The sequence below is a fragment of the Spea bombifrons genome, chromosome 7, assembly GCF_027358695.1.
Source record: "Spea bombifrons isolate aSpeBom1 chromosome 7, aSpeBom1.2.pri, whole genome shotgun sequence".
In the NCBI taxonomy this organism is placed as follows: Eukaryota; Metazoa; Chordata; class Amphibia; order Anura; family Pelobatidae; genus Spea; species Spea bombifrons.
This window is the reverse complement of record NC_071093.1, coordinates 28,046,395-28,064,836: the sequence shown is the minus strand read 5'-3', so window position 1 is coordinate 28,064,836 and position 18,442 is coordinate 28,046,395. Positions and strand designations below refer to the sequence as shown.

The 18,442-nt window shown below is 37.2% G+C and overlaps 1 protein-coding gene across 1 annotated transcript in view; it reads right to left on the bottom strand.

The window, feature by feature from the left end:
• Nucleotides 1-18,442, bottom strand: part of STAT4 (signal transducer and activator of transcription 4) — a 60,964-nt gene that overhangs the window by 20,400 nt on the left and 22,122 nt on the right. Inside the window, exons 4-13 of the mRNA XM_053471851.1 lie at nucleotides 11,457-11,555; nucleotides 6,356-6,448; nucleotides 5,324-5,402; nucleotides 3,824-3,909; nucleotides 2,510-2,661; nucleotides 2,085-2,243; nucleotides 1,670-1,762; nucleotides 1,063-1,122; nucleotides 332-352; nucleotides 150-243 (exon numbers count right to left, since the gene is read on the bottom strand). Of these exons, the coding sequence (XP_053327826.1) occupies nucleotides 150-243; nucleotides 332-352; nucleotides 1,063-1,122; nucleotides 1,670-1,762; nucleotides 2,085-2,243; nucleotides 2,510-2,661; nucleotides 3,824-3,909; nucleotides 5,324-5,402; nucleotides 6,356-6,448; nucleotides 11,457-11,555 (936 nt within the window). The remainder of the gene's footprint in view (nucleotides 1-149; nucleotides 244-331; nucleotides 353-1,062; nucleotides 1,123-1,669; nucleotides 1,763-2,084; nucleotides 2,244-2,509; nucleotides 2,662-3,823; nucleotides 3,910-5,323; nucleotides 5,403-6,355; nucleotides 6,449-11,456; nucleotides 11,556-18,442) is intronic.

Genomic DNA, 18,442 nt, shown 5'->3' with positions numbered 1-18,442 from the left:
AGTGCCATGCCAGGAACCCTGGTTTTGCAGCAGAGGGCCTGTCACCACCATGAAAATTACAGCTTTGGCCAGAATACAACACTGTCTGCAACTTAATAAAGAGTACCCAGAGAATGTTATCTAAGCTCAGTATGTGTTAATGGACCTACCAAATGTCTCATTTCCACAGAAAGACTTCCATTTGCAGACTCTTCAATGCTCATAACTTTGATAGGTGTTCCAAAGAGATAAAATTTACGATTGCTGCAATGAAACACAATATATATTTTATAAACAGGTGTATTTTATGTTTTTATTTATTTATGCTGGTAATAGAATTACAATACCTTACCTTAAATTTTGTGATGGATCCCTAGGTAAAAAAAAATAACATATATCATTTTAAGAAGCATACAATAAAAATAAAAGAAAATATTAACAATGAAATTAAACAAATTCTGCTTCATTTTTTACATATAATAGGTACATATATACATAGGTACATGTATATATACATATACATAAGGTCCTTATAGATATATATCAGGCAAATATACTGTATGTACTCTATATTGTGTGCAAATGAACCAAGAATGAGTAGAACAAATATTTTGTTTAGTTTTTGGTCCAATTGTTTTCAGACATAATAATTCATATTTCGTATACATTGATAATTTGTGTAAGTGTTTGGTTTTAGAGTGAGTGAGTGTGTTAGTGAATGGTTTGCAGAGTGCATTTGTATGGTGGTAAGCGAGTGTGTATCACAGTATGGTGTAGAGTGTGCATAGTGTTAGTACGTGCTGTTATCACGTGTGTCTGAGCATATGGTGTTAGCATGTGTATGTATCAGCGCTTGGTGTTAGAATATGTATATGTTAGTGTATGAAGTTAGCATGAGTGTGTGTGTGTCAGCATATGTTGTTAGAAAAACAGGAATGAGCACACAAATGTATTATATTCACAAACAAATTTATTATATACATGCGAAACGGAATCTGCGTATCCCTGTTGTCTTTACACATTTAAATTGACATGTAACAAGACTAGATAGGGTCATCAGATTGTTTACAAATAACTACTTACTTGTCAATGGTTGCTTTAACACGCAACTGATAATTCAGCTCTGGGAGTTTTACTAGGAGCCTGTAAATTAAGGTTAAATTTATATTGAAATTGTATGAGATTGCATCTTATTTTATGAATTATGGGTTGGTTTACATTGTATGGTCTTTCAACCAGGACTCCCCTGCCATTTACACAGGGTTGTATTTAAATAAATTATCATCTTTATGTATAAAGCATCAATCATATTGTCTTGTTGATGCTGATGTAAAAATAAATCTGTGATTAATTAAGTTTTATTATTGCATTATGACATAGATTATTGAACCTTTAAATTAAGTCAAATATGGCTGATAAAAGTGCTGGTGACATCATGAATACCTAGGCAATCTATTGTAATGGAATAACATTTCTAATTACAGTAATTAATCAAATACTTAATATAATCAAATACCAGATATAGAAAGACGTGTGATATGCACCTGCTTTTAATACCTGCTTAATGCCAATTATCTTAAAGGTTGAGACATATATCACTGAGACATATATTATGAATGTCTGGGCAATAAAATGCTAAGAGCCAAAAAAGTACTTACATGCTTACATACATGCTAGCGTTTACACATACCTTAACTTAACAGTGAATTGTATTTCAGTTTTTAGCACCAGAGGGCGCTGTGGGTGAGTGGGCATGCATGGCTGCCTCTCCACAATAAATGCGCTGTAAAACAATAACACAGTGTATTATTTTAAAGTTTAAAGAGGTTCTATAAACTTTTCTGAAAAGAGAATGAGTGAAACAGATAAAAAGATTAAAAAATATGGTATTTATTTAATTATTTGCCCTCACAATCTACTATGTTGTCACTGTTACATTAATATTAATGCTATGCAACTGGCTGTCGAGCTGTATGCAGGCTTTAATGCCCAAGTCATGCAGAACACGTTTATATAAAGATCAAAGTACATGGTACAGAATTTAGTGAATGTAATTTTTGGATCTAAGCCAACACTTAGGAGTAGTTAGACAGTGGTACATGTACCTTTGAAAAAGGCTCAAGAGTAGGAAAATCACACGTTCCATCAAATATTGCTTCTGCTGGGGGATTGGATCACCATCATATGTAACCTTTGTCCACAGCTCGTCAAGTTTCTGAATTTGTCTTCGTAATTGGAATAAACTTTCTGCTAGAAGTGTGAACCTTAAAACAAAATAAAAACATCTAAGTAAGAATCATTGTTCAACATCAAGGGCCCCTTGCTGACGAATCACGTTTCAAAAGCACCTAATTAAAAAGGTTTGGTACCATCACCTTCACCGATTCATATTTAATAGGAAATCGCCTAGATAGCAACACAGAGCTTCCTATCCTAAATATTCGAAATATAAAGCCAAATCCTTAGTTAAAAAATGAAGTTCTGATTTTGATAGATTGTAGTTTTGATATGTATTTAGGTATGTATTTACCAGTTCTGAAACTGATCAAGACTGCTGTGCAGCGGCCCTCCAATGCATGCAATTTGTTGTCTCCTCTTCCAGTCCCTCAGTTCTTCCATCAACTTATTACTCATCAAAGTATCAATTTCATTTACAATCTGTGTTATTTTCCGAAGCGCTTCCTGTAACGAAAACATTCTAAATTTATAGTCATTTCAAATCTTTTTACAGTGTCTAATTTATAGGTGTAATCAAACCAACATAAAGATAATCTAGTTAAAATGTATTCTGTGCAAACATAAAAAAAAAACAAATAACAGACTGAGATGATTGGTCAAACATATGGGGAAGTAAACAATTGGGAATGCAGAGAGATTTTTTTAAAATTGTAATTGTTAAATCAGAAATCTATGTATGTTAGGAAATTATAGTATTTTTGTGACACCATGAGGCCTAAATCCGTGTTGTCCATAAGTGGAGGCATAAATACAATTGGTAACCAAAGGGAGAGGGCCAGGCAACATTAGATTAATGATATAATGCAAGTTTGTAAGTTTGCGAGCAGGGCTGTCTCCACCTAATGTTTCGGTTTGTCTTCGTCTGTCAATTCTAGTTTTGTCATACCCCTTGAATATATGTATTGTATGAAGCGCTACGTTGGCGCTAAATAAATAAAAGATACTAACAATCAGTGATCGTGTAAGGACACATGGGTGGTCGGAAGTTGTGAGTGGGAGTCCAGTATGCAGACGGGTTAGTAGGCATCCAGTACAAAAGCAAAGATAAGTGCATGCAATACCTACAAGATCCTTAGCTTGACAAACCAAATGGAAGAACAGGGATCCAGAAAGCATAACACAAAAATAGAAAAGAAACATACTGTCTAGTCCTAGGGCCGAGCACTAATGTGAAACACGTGAAAATATAGTTAATGGTATGACCAAAAGATGGAAGCTTGCCATCACTCCATGGTACTTCACATTAGGCATGTCCTAACACTAGCCCTAAACTAAAAAACAGAACACAAAAACTAAAACAGGGGAAACAGAACCAAGGTGCTTACCTGTAGCAAGCAGAAACCAGAGGTACATGGTGAAGCAGAATAAATACTAGAAACTGAGAACACAGACCAAGGCACAGACATACAGGGTACAGGATGCCTACTGGCGGTGCTTACAAAACATGAAGCCTGACAGATGGGTTTGGTTAAGCAGGACGGAGGAACACATCTGGCCAGTGAGATGATTGGTAAAAAGCAAAGGCATGGAGTTACATACACAAAACTTTTATAATGAATAACTCACAATATTTTTTGGTTTCTTGGTCAAAAAAATATCTACTGACCTTCCTCTTTTGGTCCAATGTATTGAGCATTTGTTGCAGTGTAAAACTTTCTTGTTCTATGAGAGTATTATTCTTGTCACATATATCTGTTATGAAAGAACATCAATAAGAACATTTCTCTTATCAGATTATTCCTGATCTGAATTCTTACCCCTACAAACACCATATTAATCAAGTTGTCTTTCCATTTTGCTTAAGTAGTACTATAGAGATTAACTCTGGGTTTAGTTTCATGCTGTATGTGGGAGCTGCCATCTTGCCTCTGTGCTATATGTTTTAGGCTGCTGCCCCCTCCTATTTGTGACAATAGCTTTACAGAGAAAAAACAATGTTGCAGAGTCTATTTAACACTAAAGGCTCAGATAGAGTTTAAAAGTAAACAAACTAAATATCAACTAAAAAAGTCATCACTGTGATTAAAATATAAAAAGGGAAACTAATAGCTTGTTACTCTAGCATGGAATTAATATATAGGTCACAGGCCCTACCTTGATTATTTGCTTTGGATGTATTAGTATATCTTTAAATGAAAAAGTTAGCCAATGTTGGCAAGTGAATATTTTTGGGTGAATAGGTGATTTTGGTGCCCTGCTTTACTAGGTAGACAATAACAGACCAGCGCAATAAGTTATGGTTGGATTGAGCTATGACAGTGGCCCTTTGACTCTTAAATTATTAAAATAGGAATAACACATAAAAAAATGACTACAAGAGGCAAATTGTACTTCACTGATAACATGTCAAGTGTGTCATAAAAATCAAAATGCTGGAGGAAGTTTGGAGTAGGAACAGTTACGGTTAAGTTCCTGCCCTTTGCTTCTTCTGTAATCTCTAAATAAATACACACTCTATACACATGACTAGTATGTCTTTTGGGGAATACATTTGTGAATAAGATATACTTTGAGAAGTTCAACTGTGCACATGATATGTCATATAATTTTTTTCCAGGGGAAATGAAAGCCAGGTTTCATTTGCTCGTATCCATTTTCAGACATTCATTTTTCTTTATCTTTTGTTTTTGTTTTTCTTTCTAGTCTTTCTCATTCCTTAAATGTGCTGTTGTACTTAAACAAAAAAAAATAATTGCACTCTCTAGTACGTTAAGCAAATTCATGCATTCATTCATTTTTATTATTTCCAATTAAGGTTTAACCATATAAAAACAACGCAACCAACGTTTAATATGTGTTCCAACAGCAATAGCCTATCTCTACCTGCTTTTTTGTCACATAACAAGTGATCCTGGCAGAAATTATGAATGGAGCTAAATTTTACATGATCAAAGCTATTTCTGGGAGAGGTTTATCCATTCAACAGTACTAAGAGTAGTGTTTATAATGTTCTATTTAGTTCCAAATGTGTTAAATTCTGCATAATTCCACTTTGTAAATACTCACCTTTGGTCCTACAAAAGGGAACTACGCATTTTTATTGTGCCCCAGCCTTACCACTGCCAGCCAGATGCCCATTGTTTTGGACGCTATAGATATGTTATACCTTTACTTTGTAGTGTTTTAAACCTGAAGTCAAATTCATCTTGCAGATCCTCCAAATATTTCACATCTTGCTCTGTTACCTGTTATTAACAAGAATAACAATTATTACAATTAATCAGCATTATATTAAACTGTTAAAACATTATTTATCTGATAGAGCATTTTGAGTAGAGCTGCTAAATTTACTTGACATTGGTAAAGTGTGCTTATGATTAAGTAATATTACTCACGAAGGACGTTAAATTATATACTCTACAAAAGGGAAATAACTGGTAGAATGGATAGTCAAAATATGCTTGGGTGTTTGTCATGGGAAATATTTAAATTAAACAGTCTAATGGTTTTCTCAGAAAAGAAAGAATACATTTGCTTCATTTAACTCGTTTTCCTAGTAAAGACTTCCTTTAGTTATATATTTCAAAGATGTTCCATCTCCTAACCATATAAAAGTTCTATAGTCTTTTTACTTAGTACCACACATAGATAAGCAATGACTCTAGTTTTCCACCCTGAACATAACAGAAGGCAGTGCTCTGCAGCTTCAATATTACAAATATTTTTGAGAAATTGCAAGAGAAAAACAACAAAAATAATAAAAAAAATACTACAAAAATAAAAAATAAAATAAAACAAAATAAAAAAACCTCAGTGCTGAACCAAGGAATTGAAGCAAATTGGCCTTTTATGACTATGTTTATATATGACTACATATGTATTTGGGGTTAATGCTGGAAAATGTATACTTTTTGTTTTCTTTATATATTATTCATAGATGTTATTGTGTCTCTCCATTGAGTCACATTTCATATGAGATGTGACATTTGTGCAAAGGATAATCATTTATTTTAAAATGATTTGTAAAGTGCATTGCTTTGACTCTTCCATGTGAGTGCTTTCAGGTTCCATCTATTGCAAGTTGAGGAAAACAAGTATAGACATTCACATTAACCTATAATAATAATAAAATTAATGAATAGGATACATATGTTGGAGTTGAACTTTCTTTATTTAAACCACTTTATTATGGACTTACCTGTGCACTGTTCTTGATTGCTGCCACTTTGCTTTCTACTGCTCTCTGCCTTTCTGAAACTGCATTACCTTGTAACGACTTCTCAAATGGCCCCTAAAAGTAACAAACCTATTTTTAAAAAAATCCATTTTTCTTAGTAACCCCTTTAAACAATGTTGTAATGAACAACACTCATAATAATTTCATAATTAATTTATGAAGAGATGTATCCAACACACTATGTATGCTCCATCTATTTGTGGAACCTATTATGGGAGCATAAGTAAAACAGTATTGTGTAAGAGATGTAACTACATCAAGGGACTACAAGGGGTGCACCATCCATCATCTGCATGTTAATGCATATAATAGCTGCATGGTTCCTTTACAATTTCACCGTGTTCTATTTGCAAATGCATGGTTGGATTCTACAGAATCTATATGCCTGTCTCCTTGCTAATCTGATTTTGGGGAACCAGTTCTACAGAACATAACTAAGTAAACAGGATCCTGAACTAAAGGCATTAAAACCTCATAAAGTGAGTCATACTCCCTGTGATTATTTCTTCTGTTGCTAGTCTGTCTAAAACAATAATAAAGAGTCTGCACATGTCCAGCAAAAACACAGCCTCGAAAATAGTAAAGCTTCATGTGAAGAAAGAGCACATTTTGAAGCAATGAGCTATTCTACAAAATAGAACCATAAAGCTGTTAGTGTACCCAAACCATTCAAACAGATTGATGAATCTTAAAGTGTGACTGTTTGGTTAGTATAACTAGGTACACGTATTGGTTAGGATTCATGTAACACTTAGATGGTGAATTAGTAAAAAGAATTGTGGATGCCACTATATAAATAACTAATACAAAAGTATGTTATACACTATTGCTTCCTGATCTGCAGTGGTGTAACTACAGGGGTCACAGCGGTCGCAACTGCAACCTGGCCCTAGGGTGACCACATTTTATTTCTGCCATTCAGGGACACACTATGAAGCCCATGAGATCACACACACAGATGTGTATGTATATATATGCCAGCACTTCATTTGGGGGCATCTATGATGGAGCGCCAGCATCACATGACCTTCCGGTGCTCCACCATAGAAGCCTTGGCGGAAGTACCCGCCACCAGCAGCGGAGGTTGTCTGTGCGCATCCCGCAGTCGGTTAATGTGATGCCAGCGCTCAGTCATAGAAGCCCCGGCGGAAGTATTGGCCACCAGCAGCGGAGGTCTGCATCGCACAGACCTCCACCAGCTGCCCCACTAGACACCAGGGAGTCCAAAGAATGGTCACAAGTAAAGGGATGCACTGGTAAGTCGAGGGGGCTAAGAGTGATATGGGGGTTAAGAGTAGCATGGGGGGGTTCAATGGTTTTCTGAAAGAAGAGTGGCATATAGGGGGTTAAAAGGCATATCAGGGAGGCAGAGTGGTATATAGGAGGTATAAGGAATACCTGGGGGATTGGCAAATAGGGGGTTAAAGTACATGTCAGGGAGACAGAGTGGCATATATGGATTCTGTAAGGCAAACCTACATACATGATGTATGGAAACATAGCATAGCAGGGATAGAGCAACACATTAACACAAAAACCCAGCTTTGCATGTATAGATCAACTGAAATTCACATGTGAACTCAGCGCTGAAGGCATAGAATCAGACAAACAAATCCTGTATTTGCAGGTATATAATAATAATAATGTATGGAAACATAGCATTGTGTGTAAGGGCAGTGTATATGTGCGTGTAAGGGCAGTGTACATGTATATGTGCATGTAAGGGCAGTGTACATGTATATGTGTGTGTAAGGGAAGTGTATATGTGTGTGTGTAAGGGCAGTGTACATGTGTGTATAAGGGCAGTGTACATGTGTGTGTAAGGGCAGTGTATATGTACGTGTATGTGTGTGTGTAAGGGTAGTGTACATGTATGTCTACACCACCCTTACACACACACATACACGTACGTGTATGTGTGTGTACATGTATGTGTGTGTAAGGGCAGTGTATAAGTGTGTGTGTGTAATGGCAGTGTATATGTGTATGTGTAAAGGCAGTGTATGTGTATATGTGAACTCAGCGCTGAAGGCATAGAATCAGACAAACACCCTGCCTGCGCCATCTTGGTCCCCAAGGCTCAAGCACCCTGCTTGTGCCATCTTTGCCTTTCCACAAATCAATTATACATCTATGATACACACAGAACACTTTTACAGTCACTCACTAATTCATACTTTCATTCACATAATTCATTCACATAATCATTTATTCTCTCCCTCAGACAATTCATCCACACACTAATTCATTTATTCTCTCACTCAATCTCACTCTTTATTTATTTCAATACTCTTACTACCCCCTTTTCTCACTCTCGCCCCCCTCTCTCACTATCTAGCCCCCTCTCTCCCCTTTCTCACTATCTAGCCCCCTCTCTCCCTTTTATCATTATCTTGCCCCCTCGTCCCTCTTTCTCACTATCTACCCCCTCTCCCCCCCTCTCTCACTATATACCCCCTCTCCCTCCCTTGTCACAATCTACCCCCCTCTCCCTCCATCCCTATTATCTACTCTTCCCCCCTTTGTAGTTCACTTACCTTCCAGAAGTCCTGTGGTGAGAGCGCAAGGCCTCTGTCTCTCTGCTCTGTCGCGGTGCGCGCTGCTTCACTGCTGAGCCCCGGAATATGCCGGCACCGCAACCGAGCTAGAGGCCTCGCGGAGGAGACTGAGGGGGCACCGAGCGGTTGCTGAAAACTTCATGAGCGAAAACCTCTCTCCTCCGCATCAAAAAAGAATAAAAGACGGCACTTCAATTCCGGGACAATGCATTGGCCCGGACTGAGGCTGCCCGGGAACCAGGACTTAAAGTTGCGGAACAATCCGGGATATGTGGTCACCCTACCTGGCCCGCTTCTATAGCGGGCCGAGGCAACCCCTGTGAACACTTGTAACTGTCTCTCCCTGTAACGCTTGAAAACTGTTCAGAAAGGCTCCTTCTGGCACGGACCGTGCTGGCATGGAGTAAGACATAACGTCATGTTACCTCCACAGTAAAACCAAGGCTGCTTGCGAGGACTGCAATCTGCAGGAGAGGTAAAGAGGTGCGAGTATGGATGCATTTTGTATGGCACAGACAAGCTGTTTAGGGGCGTAGATGGCACAGGTACACTGTTTTTTGGGGGCACTGGTAAGCTGGAACAAAGATTGTAGAGGCAGGCTCTTTGGGGGCACTGATAAGCTGCTTGGGGCAATGATGGAACTCACAGGATTTGTGGGGGCAAATTAGGTACTCACAAGCTGTTTGTGGGGCAAAGGTTTGCACTGTGGGACATGTTGCTTGGTGAAGTTGGGCCCCAGGGCAATTTTTGCACCAGGGCCCAGTGGTTATGCCCCTGCTGGTTTGTTAGACTGAGTGTAGTCATTTAATCACTTTCACATCATACCATTATCTGGACACCTGGCCAGACCTCACTATAAAGTTACTGGAACAGGAAGAGCATCCAAGTAGGGCATCTTCAAAGGCTACATATGTCCTATCCTAGGTGCCATACAATTTTACGGACTAGGCACTGGGGTCACACGGGGGACAGCACCTAGTATCTTTCACAATTATGATTTGACAAATACATGCCTCCCAACTGCCCTGATTTAGGCGGGACAGTCCCCATTTCCCCCTGTCTCTGTCCCACTCTCCCTTCCTCTGTCCCGCTTTGCAGTGGCAGAGGAAGGGTGAGTCGAGAGCAACACTCACCTTGCAGACTAGTTGGGAGATCACGATCTCCCTCTAGTCGGCTCAACATAATAATGCCGAGCGCGGGGATATGACGTCATCCCGCAATAGCCAGCGCGTAGTGTAGTGGGAGCAGTAACAGACCTCGCGCTTCCACCACAGGGTGCAGGATACAGGCGGGAGGAAAAAGGATGGAGGAAAAGGTAAGAGATGGGGAGAAAGGGGTGTAAGGGCAGTGGATGTGTGTGTGTGTGTGTAAGAGCAGTGTACAAGTATATGTGTGTGTGTGTGTAAGGGCAGTGTACATGTATATGTGTGTGTGTGTGTAAGGGCAGTGTATATGTGTGTGTAAGGGCTGTGTACATGTATGTGTGTGTGTAAGGGCAGTGTACATGTATGAGTGTGTGTAAGGGCAGTGTACATGTGTGTGTAAGGGCAGTGTACATGTGTGTGTGTGTAAGGGCTGTGTACATGTGCATGTAAGGGCAGTGTACGTGTGTAAGAGCAGTGTACATGTGTGTAAGAGCAGTGTATATGTGTGTGTGTAAAGGCAATGTATATGTACGTGTATGCGTGTGTATAAGGGCAGTGTACGTGTATATGTATGTGTGTGTTTAAGGGCAGTGTACATGTATGTGTCTGTGTAAGGGCAGTGTATTTGTGTGTGTGGAACTTTTTTTTTATAAAAGAACTGTGACACACTCAGATTAAAAATAAATGAGTTAGTTCTGTCTTTGAACTCATAGCTTTCGGCGTTAACAGGGAGAGCTGGCAGGTAGGTTCCCCGGCTGTTTGGGGGGCTTTCATGACAAATGTGTATTTGTTAAGTTTTAAAATCCTATATTTCAGTACATTAAATAAACAATGCACTGGTATTTACAGATTAAAATAAGCAATATATATATGTATTAGAACCCACCGCGTGGACTACCTGCTCTTTTGATTTGCATAGCCCCCCCACCAATTCAAATGGAATATTAAACAATGCTGACAATCACACTGTGCAAAATAGAAACGTATTATTATAATTAATAAGGGGAACTCCAGAATAAATATTCCTGAGGTGTGGTATAGGTGAAACAACTAATGTCGTTGGGGTTTATTTACTAAAGGAAGAGTTAACTCTCCTTAAGAAAAATCCATATTAAAAAAAAAAATGTGTATATATATATATATATATATATATATATACACATACACACACACACAGACACGTATATAACATGAAAAGTATAGCCAAGTGACAGCACCAATTTTACTAAATGTAATATACAATTTTTTTTCTAGGACACACAAAACACATGTAAGTATTTGTGATGAGTATTAATAAATTCCATTCTTTTTGTTATCACCACATTAATACATCTTTTGCATTCATATATATCACAATACCTGCATAGGCATACTGGCTGCTGCCAAAATCCTCCTCTCTTCACGTAGGCAGTTGGAAACCACCATTGCCATATGCATGGGATTTCCATGGTACTTCCCCTGTAAGAAACATTAAACATTTGAAATCATTTCTGGTTGAAAAATGTTCATATGCATTCTTCTCTATAGAGGCACAAAAGCAATGTCCAGTAGAAAGAAGGCTGTCCTCTTGCCTTTTTATTATACTTCTAGCTGACCTACACTTCGTATAATCTATAGACAGCAGTTAAGATGGGACAAAATGGAGGCAGCTATTGAAGTGGCTAATAGTTGGACACTTCTGCTATAGTGTATAACAAGGATGCTAATGAGATACTCCAGTCATCATACACTTTAAGACATATTATAGCTGAATGGTCCCTTTAAATTTTTGGGTTGCCCTGTTCCATGTTCCCTAGTTGATTGCTGTGTAGTAGATGGCTTAACACATCTCCTGCCAAGTGATATACCTATCACAATATCTGGCAGGATGTCGCTGATGTCTCGGGACCCCCCTATTTTAAGGGGCAATGGCTGGGGGTGGGGCATGTCAAGACCCTGCTCCCGTGACTCGGAGGATTTGGGTGTGGAACCAAAGGACCGTAGACGGGCCGCTTCTTTAGTTCTCTGGCGAAAACCAGGTATCACCTCCAGCAATTCCATAAAAGAAGATTTGTGAAGGAGTCTTATGAGACCCCTTTTTGTGCACGAGCAGAATGCATTCCGAGTTATTTCAGTTGGCATAATTCCCTGCAGCCAATAAGAGGTGTCAAATATCCACTGCACCATTGGTGCTTTATTTTTTTTATATGTATGATGAATGCATATTAAGGAACTTACAAAGCACTTTAATATGTATTATTGTCCAGTATGATGCCTGGGACATTGCAGTACCCACTTAAATCCCACACATTACCAGCAATCAAAACTGCAAATTTTTAGTTTAAGATTAAGCATTTGTGCTGTATTTAACATAAAGCACACAAAAATCTGCCTCATGTCAGTAAAAGAGTTACTTAGCTATTATGAGGTGGCTGTATTCTATTTTATACATAAAAACACATACCTAGAAACACAAGGTATTAAGTCATCAAATAAATGCACTAAAAAGGAGTAATGTGTTCGAAGGCACAAACGAAATTGATTAGCTTGTCAACAAATCACTCTACATCTTAGATGATAGACCAAATATATCCCTTATCTTTCAGTAAGCAACAAAATGGCATGACTACAACAGTTCACTCCTTAATTTGTCTATGCATTGGGAATATTAAAGCTAATCTGCAATCTTCCCAGTTATTCAATTTTAATGTTAACAAGACATTTACAAAACCGTAAAATCAAAAAGTGTTGATCTCTAGAACATATACATAAGCAAACCACAAAAACACAAGTGTATTGCTTTCCAAGAAATTATTCAAAAACACATTTCATCAATAAGCAAGAAAGACATAATTTCCTTTGAAAGGAAACCACACTTGTCTTCCTATATAAAAAACATAAGTTGGTTTAAAGGAGTTTAAGAGTTGATCTGCTACATCTAGATCTATCTCAGAGTTATCTGACACTAACCAAGCAAGCTCGGAAATAGATTCCCATCCACAATCTCTTTCATCCTTCACTCCAAGAAATGCATTGTGACTTTTTTTAGATTAAAGTATGGGTGGAAACACAATCGAATGTTGTGGTCTTTGCAAACGCACAAAACGGTCATACAACAAAAGAGCCATACATTAATTGACAGTAATTAGGTTTTGAACCTATGAAAATTAACCACATTTCTTTGTTATCTAAGGAATTATCATTTCTACCTAGACCCTCTTTCAATCATTTGCTACAAACACTAGTGGACCTTTTAGATGATCCAGAAGAGAAGACAAATCAGTAAAGTTGAAACGGCTAGTCAATTTACCCCTCCATTGACTATTTGCCCAGTATAGAAACCTTTGTGAGGCTGGTTGCTCAGGAAATAATTTATACATATGATATTACCTGTTTAAATAACTTGACTCCCTCCAAACGGGCAGCATTAGAATATTTAAGAACGAGATCTGATATAATAGTTAAACAAAGTGACAAAGGTTATGGATAGAGAAATGGATCATCTGAACAATCCTAAAGGTATACACTATACTTTCAAGTGACCCTACAAAACGATATGGGGCTATTGAGAAAAATATTACAAAATGCACTGAAAACAAAAAAGGGCAAAAAAGAATGACTGCACTTTCCTCTGTATGTAGACTTTGAGAAGCATTGGCCTATGTTAAAATCAGAGACACTGGTGCTGGCCAATACAATTTCTCATGCGGCCAATGTCACCTACAGACGTTCTAAGAATTCTAGCTCTAGAATATCAATGTCAGGTATTTATGTATATGGATACTGTAAGGCATGCAAGTATATTACCCTTACCAAGGTATTTAAATCTCAGGTTTCTGAAATTAAATCATTCATTAATTGCAGCCCCACGACATGTTAGCATGTTCCTGAGGTCTACAGTGGATAGGGAATACTTTTAGACCTTTCAAACATTGAACTATGGAGCACACTTTCATCTGTTCAGGGACTACCGTTTTTGATACACCAATCTCACAACATCTTAAGTCTTACCATGAAGGAAATTTAAAAAATGTAACATTTGTAAGAATCAAAAAGGTCACAACAAGCTGACCACATTTCCTCACTGCAATTAAGAGACACTAACTTTCTCACCTACTTTCATGACTACATTGCATCAAAGTTATGCTTGAGACTAAATAAATATATATTTTTATTATTATTATTATTATTATTATTATTATTATTATTATGACAGATGCTGTTACTAAAAGGTCTTATGATTGCACAAAATTGGGACTGGCCCACAAAAAAAAAAACCAGGTAATTTGGCAAGTATACCAAAAGTAAAATTTTATTCCAAATACAGGCTACTCAATATTTGTTTATTGTTATAATTTTATTTATTGTTTATTGGGACATTTACTCAAATAATATTTTGGCCTCAACACACAGAGGTTGGTGGGTCAGTGCAGCTCTGAAGCAGCCAGCCGCTAACATGTAAAATCAACTAGAGGATTAGCTGCCAACCAGCCAACCAGAGGCTGAGCTCCTACCCACCAACTAGAGCCTGAGCCGGTACCTGCCAACCGGAGGCTGCCAACCAGCCAACTAGAGGCTGAGCTGTCATCCACAGGTTAAGCTGAGAAGTGCCAACCACCCAGCCATAGGCTTTGGCCATGCACTTTGTCACTCACTCTCCATTACACCCACTGACACGACATCCAGTGATGTCATGAAGACATCCCCTCCCTGCTAAAGTAAAAGCTTCATCCATGTGCACTGCAGCAGTGCCTAGCCTATGGAGGATGTTGTGACATCCTCCATCATCATCATTTTTGTTTCCATCCCGATGCTTTTTCATTTTCACTTGCTCTTACCCACAGTTTATCACACTCTCACTGGTGGTGATTGCATCTTTTGATTTCCACTCATGCATAAATCTCACATACAATGTTTTACTTTTGATCACTTGAAACATTTCGAAAGACTGCTACTGAAAGATATTGTCTTACTTTTAGATGTATTTGGTTTAACATTGAAAAAATATTTTAAAAAACCGAAGCAGCAATTAGAACATATTGTTTTCCAAAGCATTATTAAAATATATATTGATATTTGTATTTTCTGTATTTGTAATGAATATGAAATGAATACAGTATCAAACACTTCAAGTGGCAAAATAACTAATGGCTATGTATATACAACCTGTAACTAATATGCACATTCCTGATTTTTCATTATTCCGGACATCACAAATGAGTCTTTTAAATAAGGTTTTAAAATACTCACCAATCATCCTATAGCATAGATAGATATAAATAGGTTCACATGCTCACCATGTCTTAAAACATATTTTCTAATAGATCCCACTAATAAACAAGTAATTTCCACTACTTCATCAAAATACATTCATTAACTTAAAAGAAAAATCTAAATTCTACCCTAAACTTCTCCAAGGGAGCCTTTGGAAATTAGTTTGAAAGATATAAACAAGGTCCTAAATATAAATACATTCAAACAAAACTTAAATGAGTGAAACAACAAGCCCTTATTGATCTCAGAGGACAATAGTGTAGTAATCAAAATAGCTGATAAAGGTTGAGGTGTAGTTATTATGGATATAGACAGGTCCTTAAATTATAAAAAGATTCATTATTTGGAGATCCAACACCCGATAACACATGTGATATAATATCACATGTTTTATATAATCCGAAACTACACAAAAATCCATCCAAACCATCTGGTAGACCAATAGTCTTAAATTCCATTTTATCACCATTATCAAAATACCTTAATATTTTACTTCAGTCCTATATAAAAGAATCAGAGAAATAGACATTGTGAAAACCCAGCACCCAGTGAAATACACCAGCTGCTATCAGGACTAGTCTGCAATTCCCCACAATCAACACACTTGAAAAATACAAATAAATACAAAATACAAAATTGTCCATGTTGGCTTAGTATAAAAAAGTGTTAAAAGGAAATAGCAAGTTTACAATAACCTAATTTCTCGTTCTCAAATGTGTAACACTCTGAGGAAGCCGCTGCGGGCGACACACTATAAGGGACTGAATCTTAATTTTTAAGTGATGACAACTAAACAAAAACAAATCCTTGGCAAAAACATATACTACCTGTAAGAGGACTGTGCCAAGCATCTGCAATATTACTTTTTTTTGCATTTTTTTATTGTGAGTGAAATTTCAAATATACCACAAAGTATATCCGAATACACAGTGTACGTTATGATTATTTCCTTACACCCTGAGAAAAATAAGTTGACCATATTCCTCCAAACACTTGATTCCAAACACATGGATGTGATTACAAGGAACCATTTTGTGCAACCACAAAACATAGCCTAGAGCACACCTTTAAACACAGTATACATACACTATGACTTTCCTTTGTTTTCTTTTTTCTTCTTTACATATTTGAGAACAACCGATTCGAAAAATAAGCTTATTGTTAACTTGCTATTTCCTTTTAACACTTTATAATATCACACGAAGAAAACTATATTTCGTATTCCTATGTAAAATAATGCCCTTCATAGCTGAAGGATTCTCTTATCATCCTAGAGGCTTTAGAATGTGTCCAGTGGCAACAAGACTGTATTTTAGTCACAAGCGACGTCATTATATATAAATTTAGAACATGAAAACGGTATACAAGCAATTCAATGTTCTTTAATAAAACAAGCAAGAATGTCTGAAGACCTGATACAGTATGTTTTGGCAGGCTTAAGATTTGTGTCGGAAAACAACTATTTCTGGTTTCTAGACAGCTTCTATGTGCAATCTAGTGGTACAGCAATGGGCACTAAAGTAGCACCAAGTTACGCAAATGTTTTATGTCAAATTAGGAATAGATGTATATACATACGAGAAACTGGAATGAAAGGATCATATAGTGGCATACCGTCGCCATATAGACGATTTATTCTTTATATGGAATTGTTGGATTTTAATAGTGGTGGTAAATAGCTATCAATCTACACCATAGCTTAAAAATCCATTGATGAAGCTCATGTAGAGAAACGCGTTAACATGGGAATGTGAGAACATGGGTGGAAGGAGCCAAATGAAGAAACACAAAGTATGCCACACACTTCGTTGAAGACATGCTACTTGAAGGATCTTGAACCTGATGAGACTGCTCCTAGTCTGCTAAGTTTTCCAGGGTTGTAACTACTTTTAATGTATTTTTAGTAAAAACGAACATGTTATTTAATATTGGGTATCCTTTCTCCTTTTTTTCGCTTCTAACGTTCCTGACATTGTTTCACCCAAGTCGCAGGAGATAGCTCTGCCAAAATCCGGATTTGTAATCATGCCCCTTTCATTTCCTGATATTTATAAGCCTTGGTGTAATAGGCTCTACCTTTGTGCGCCCGCACTTTTTTGCATTGATTGTTGTAGGTGTGTTTGAAGGGTTCTCGCACCTGAGGGGTTATTTGCTGCATGACAAATAATTATAAAAGGCACCTACACATTCGCATACGATTGATTACATTATTCAGGACATTGCTTACACATTCCCTACCAACATATCTGCCTTCGGTCCTTCAAAAAATCCCGCAAGACCCACTTCTTTAAGGACGCTTACAACATAGCACATTAACACCGTCCCATATTCCTTTAGCTCACCTTACCTAGTCCCTCTCCTGCAATACTTTTACTATTATGTGGTTGGACCATCCCTAACGACGGCACTTTTACCTATTGTGTAATACACCCTTAATCCCTCTAGATTGTAAAATCGTTTGAGCAGGGCCCTCCTCACCTGTTGTCTCTGTCAAATTGTTATGTTACGTACTACTTGTTATGTCCTGTCCACCCATTGTACAGCGCTACAGAATTTGAGGCTGAAGTTTAGAAGGAGTGGGATCTGGGATCTAAAAATTGGCACGATCCTGCTTGAGAGGTTTAAATTCCATAAATATTAAAAAGTAACAAACACACACAACATTGAATAGTGAATACACATTTAGTGTGTCCTTCCAATAGTACAGAAGAAAACCTTTTTTTAGTATGTTACTTTACAAAAAAATTTATGATCTTTTGTCCTCAACAGTCATAAATATTAAAGATAAGCACTTCTATTTCTCAGTGTAATATATATATATATATATAATATATAATATATAATATATATATATATATTCCTAAGATTCTGGTCCACATGGTCTGTGTCTAACATTTTATATGCTAACATCTAACCTATATATCACATTTAAGGAAGCATTTTGACATTTAAGATTTTCTTTACACTTAATTGATGGAGTATTTATTTTTGAATGACCAAGTGTGACACACTTTTTCAAGAAAAAAAAATGCATTCTCGTGACCTACATAAAACTGACCACAAGAAAAGCAGCAATGTTAACCTGTGGTTAA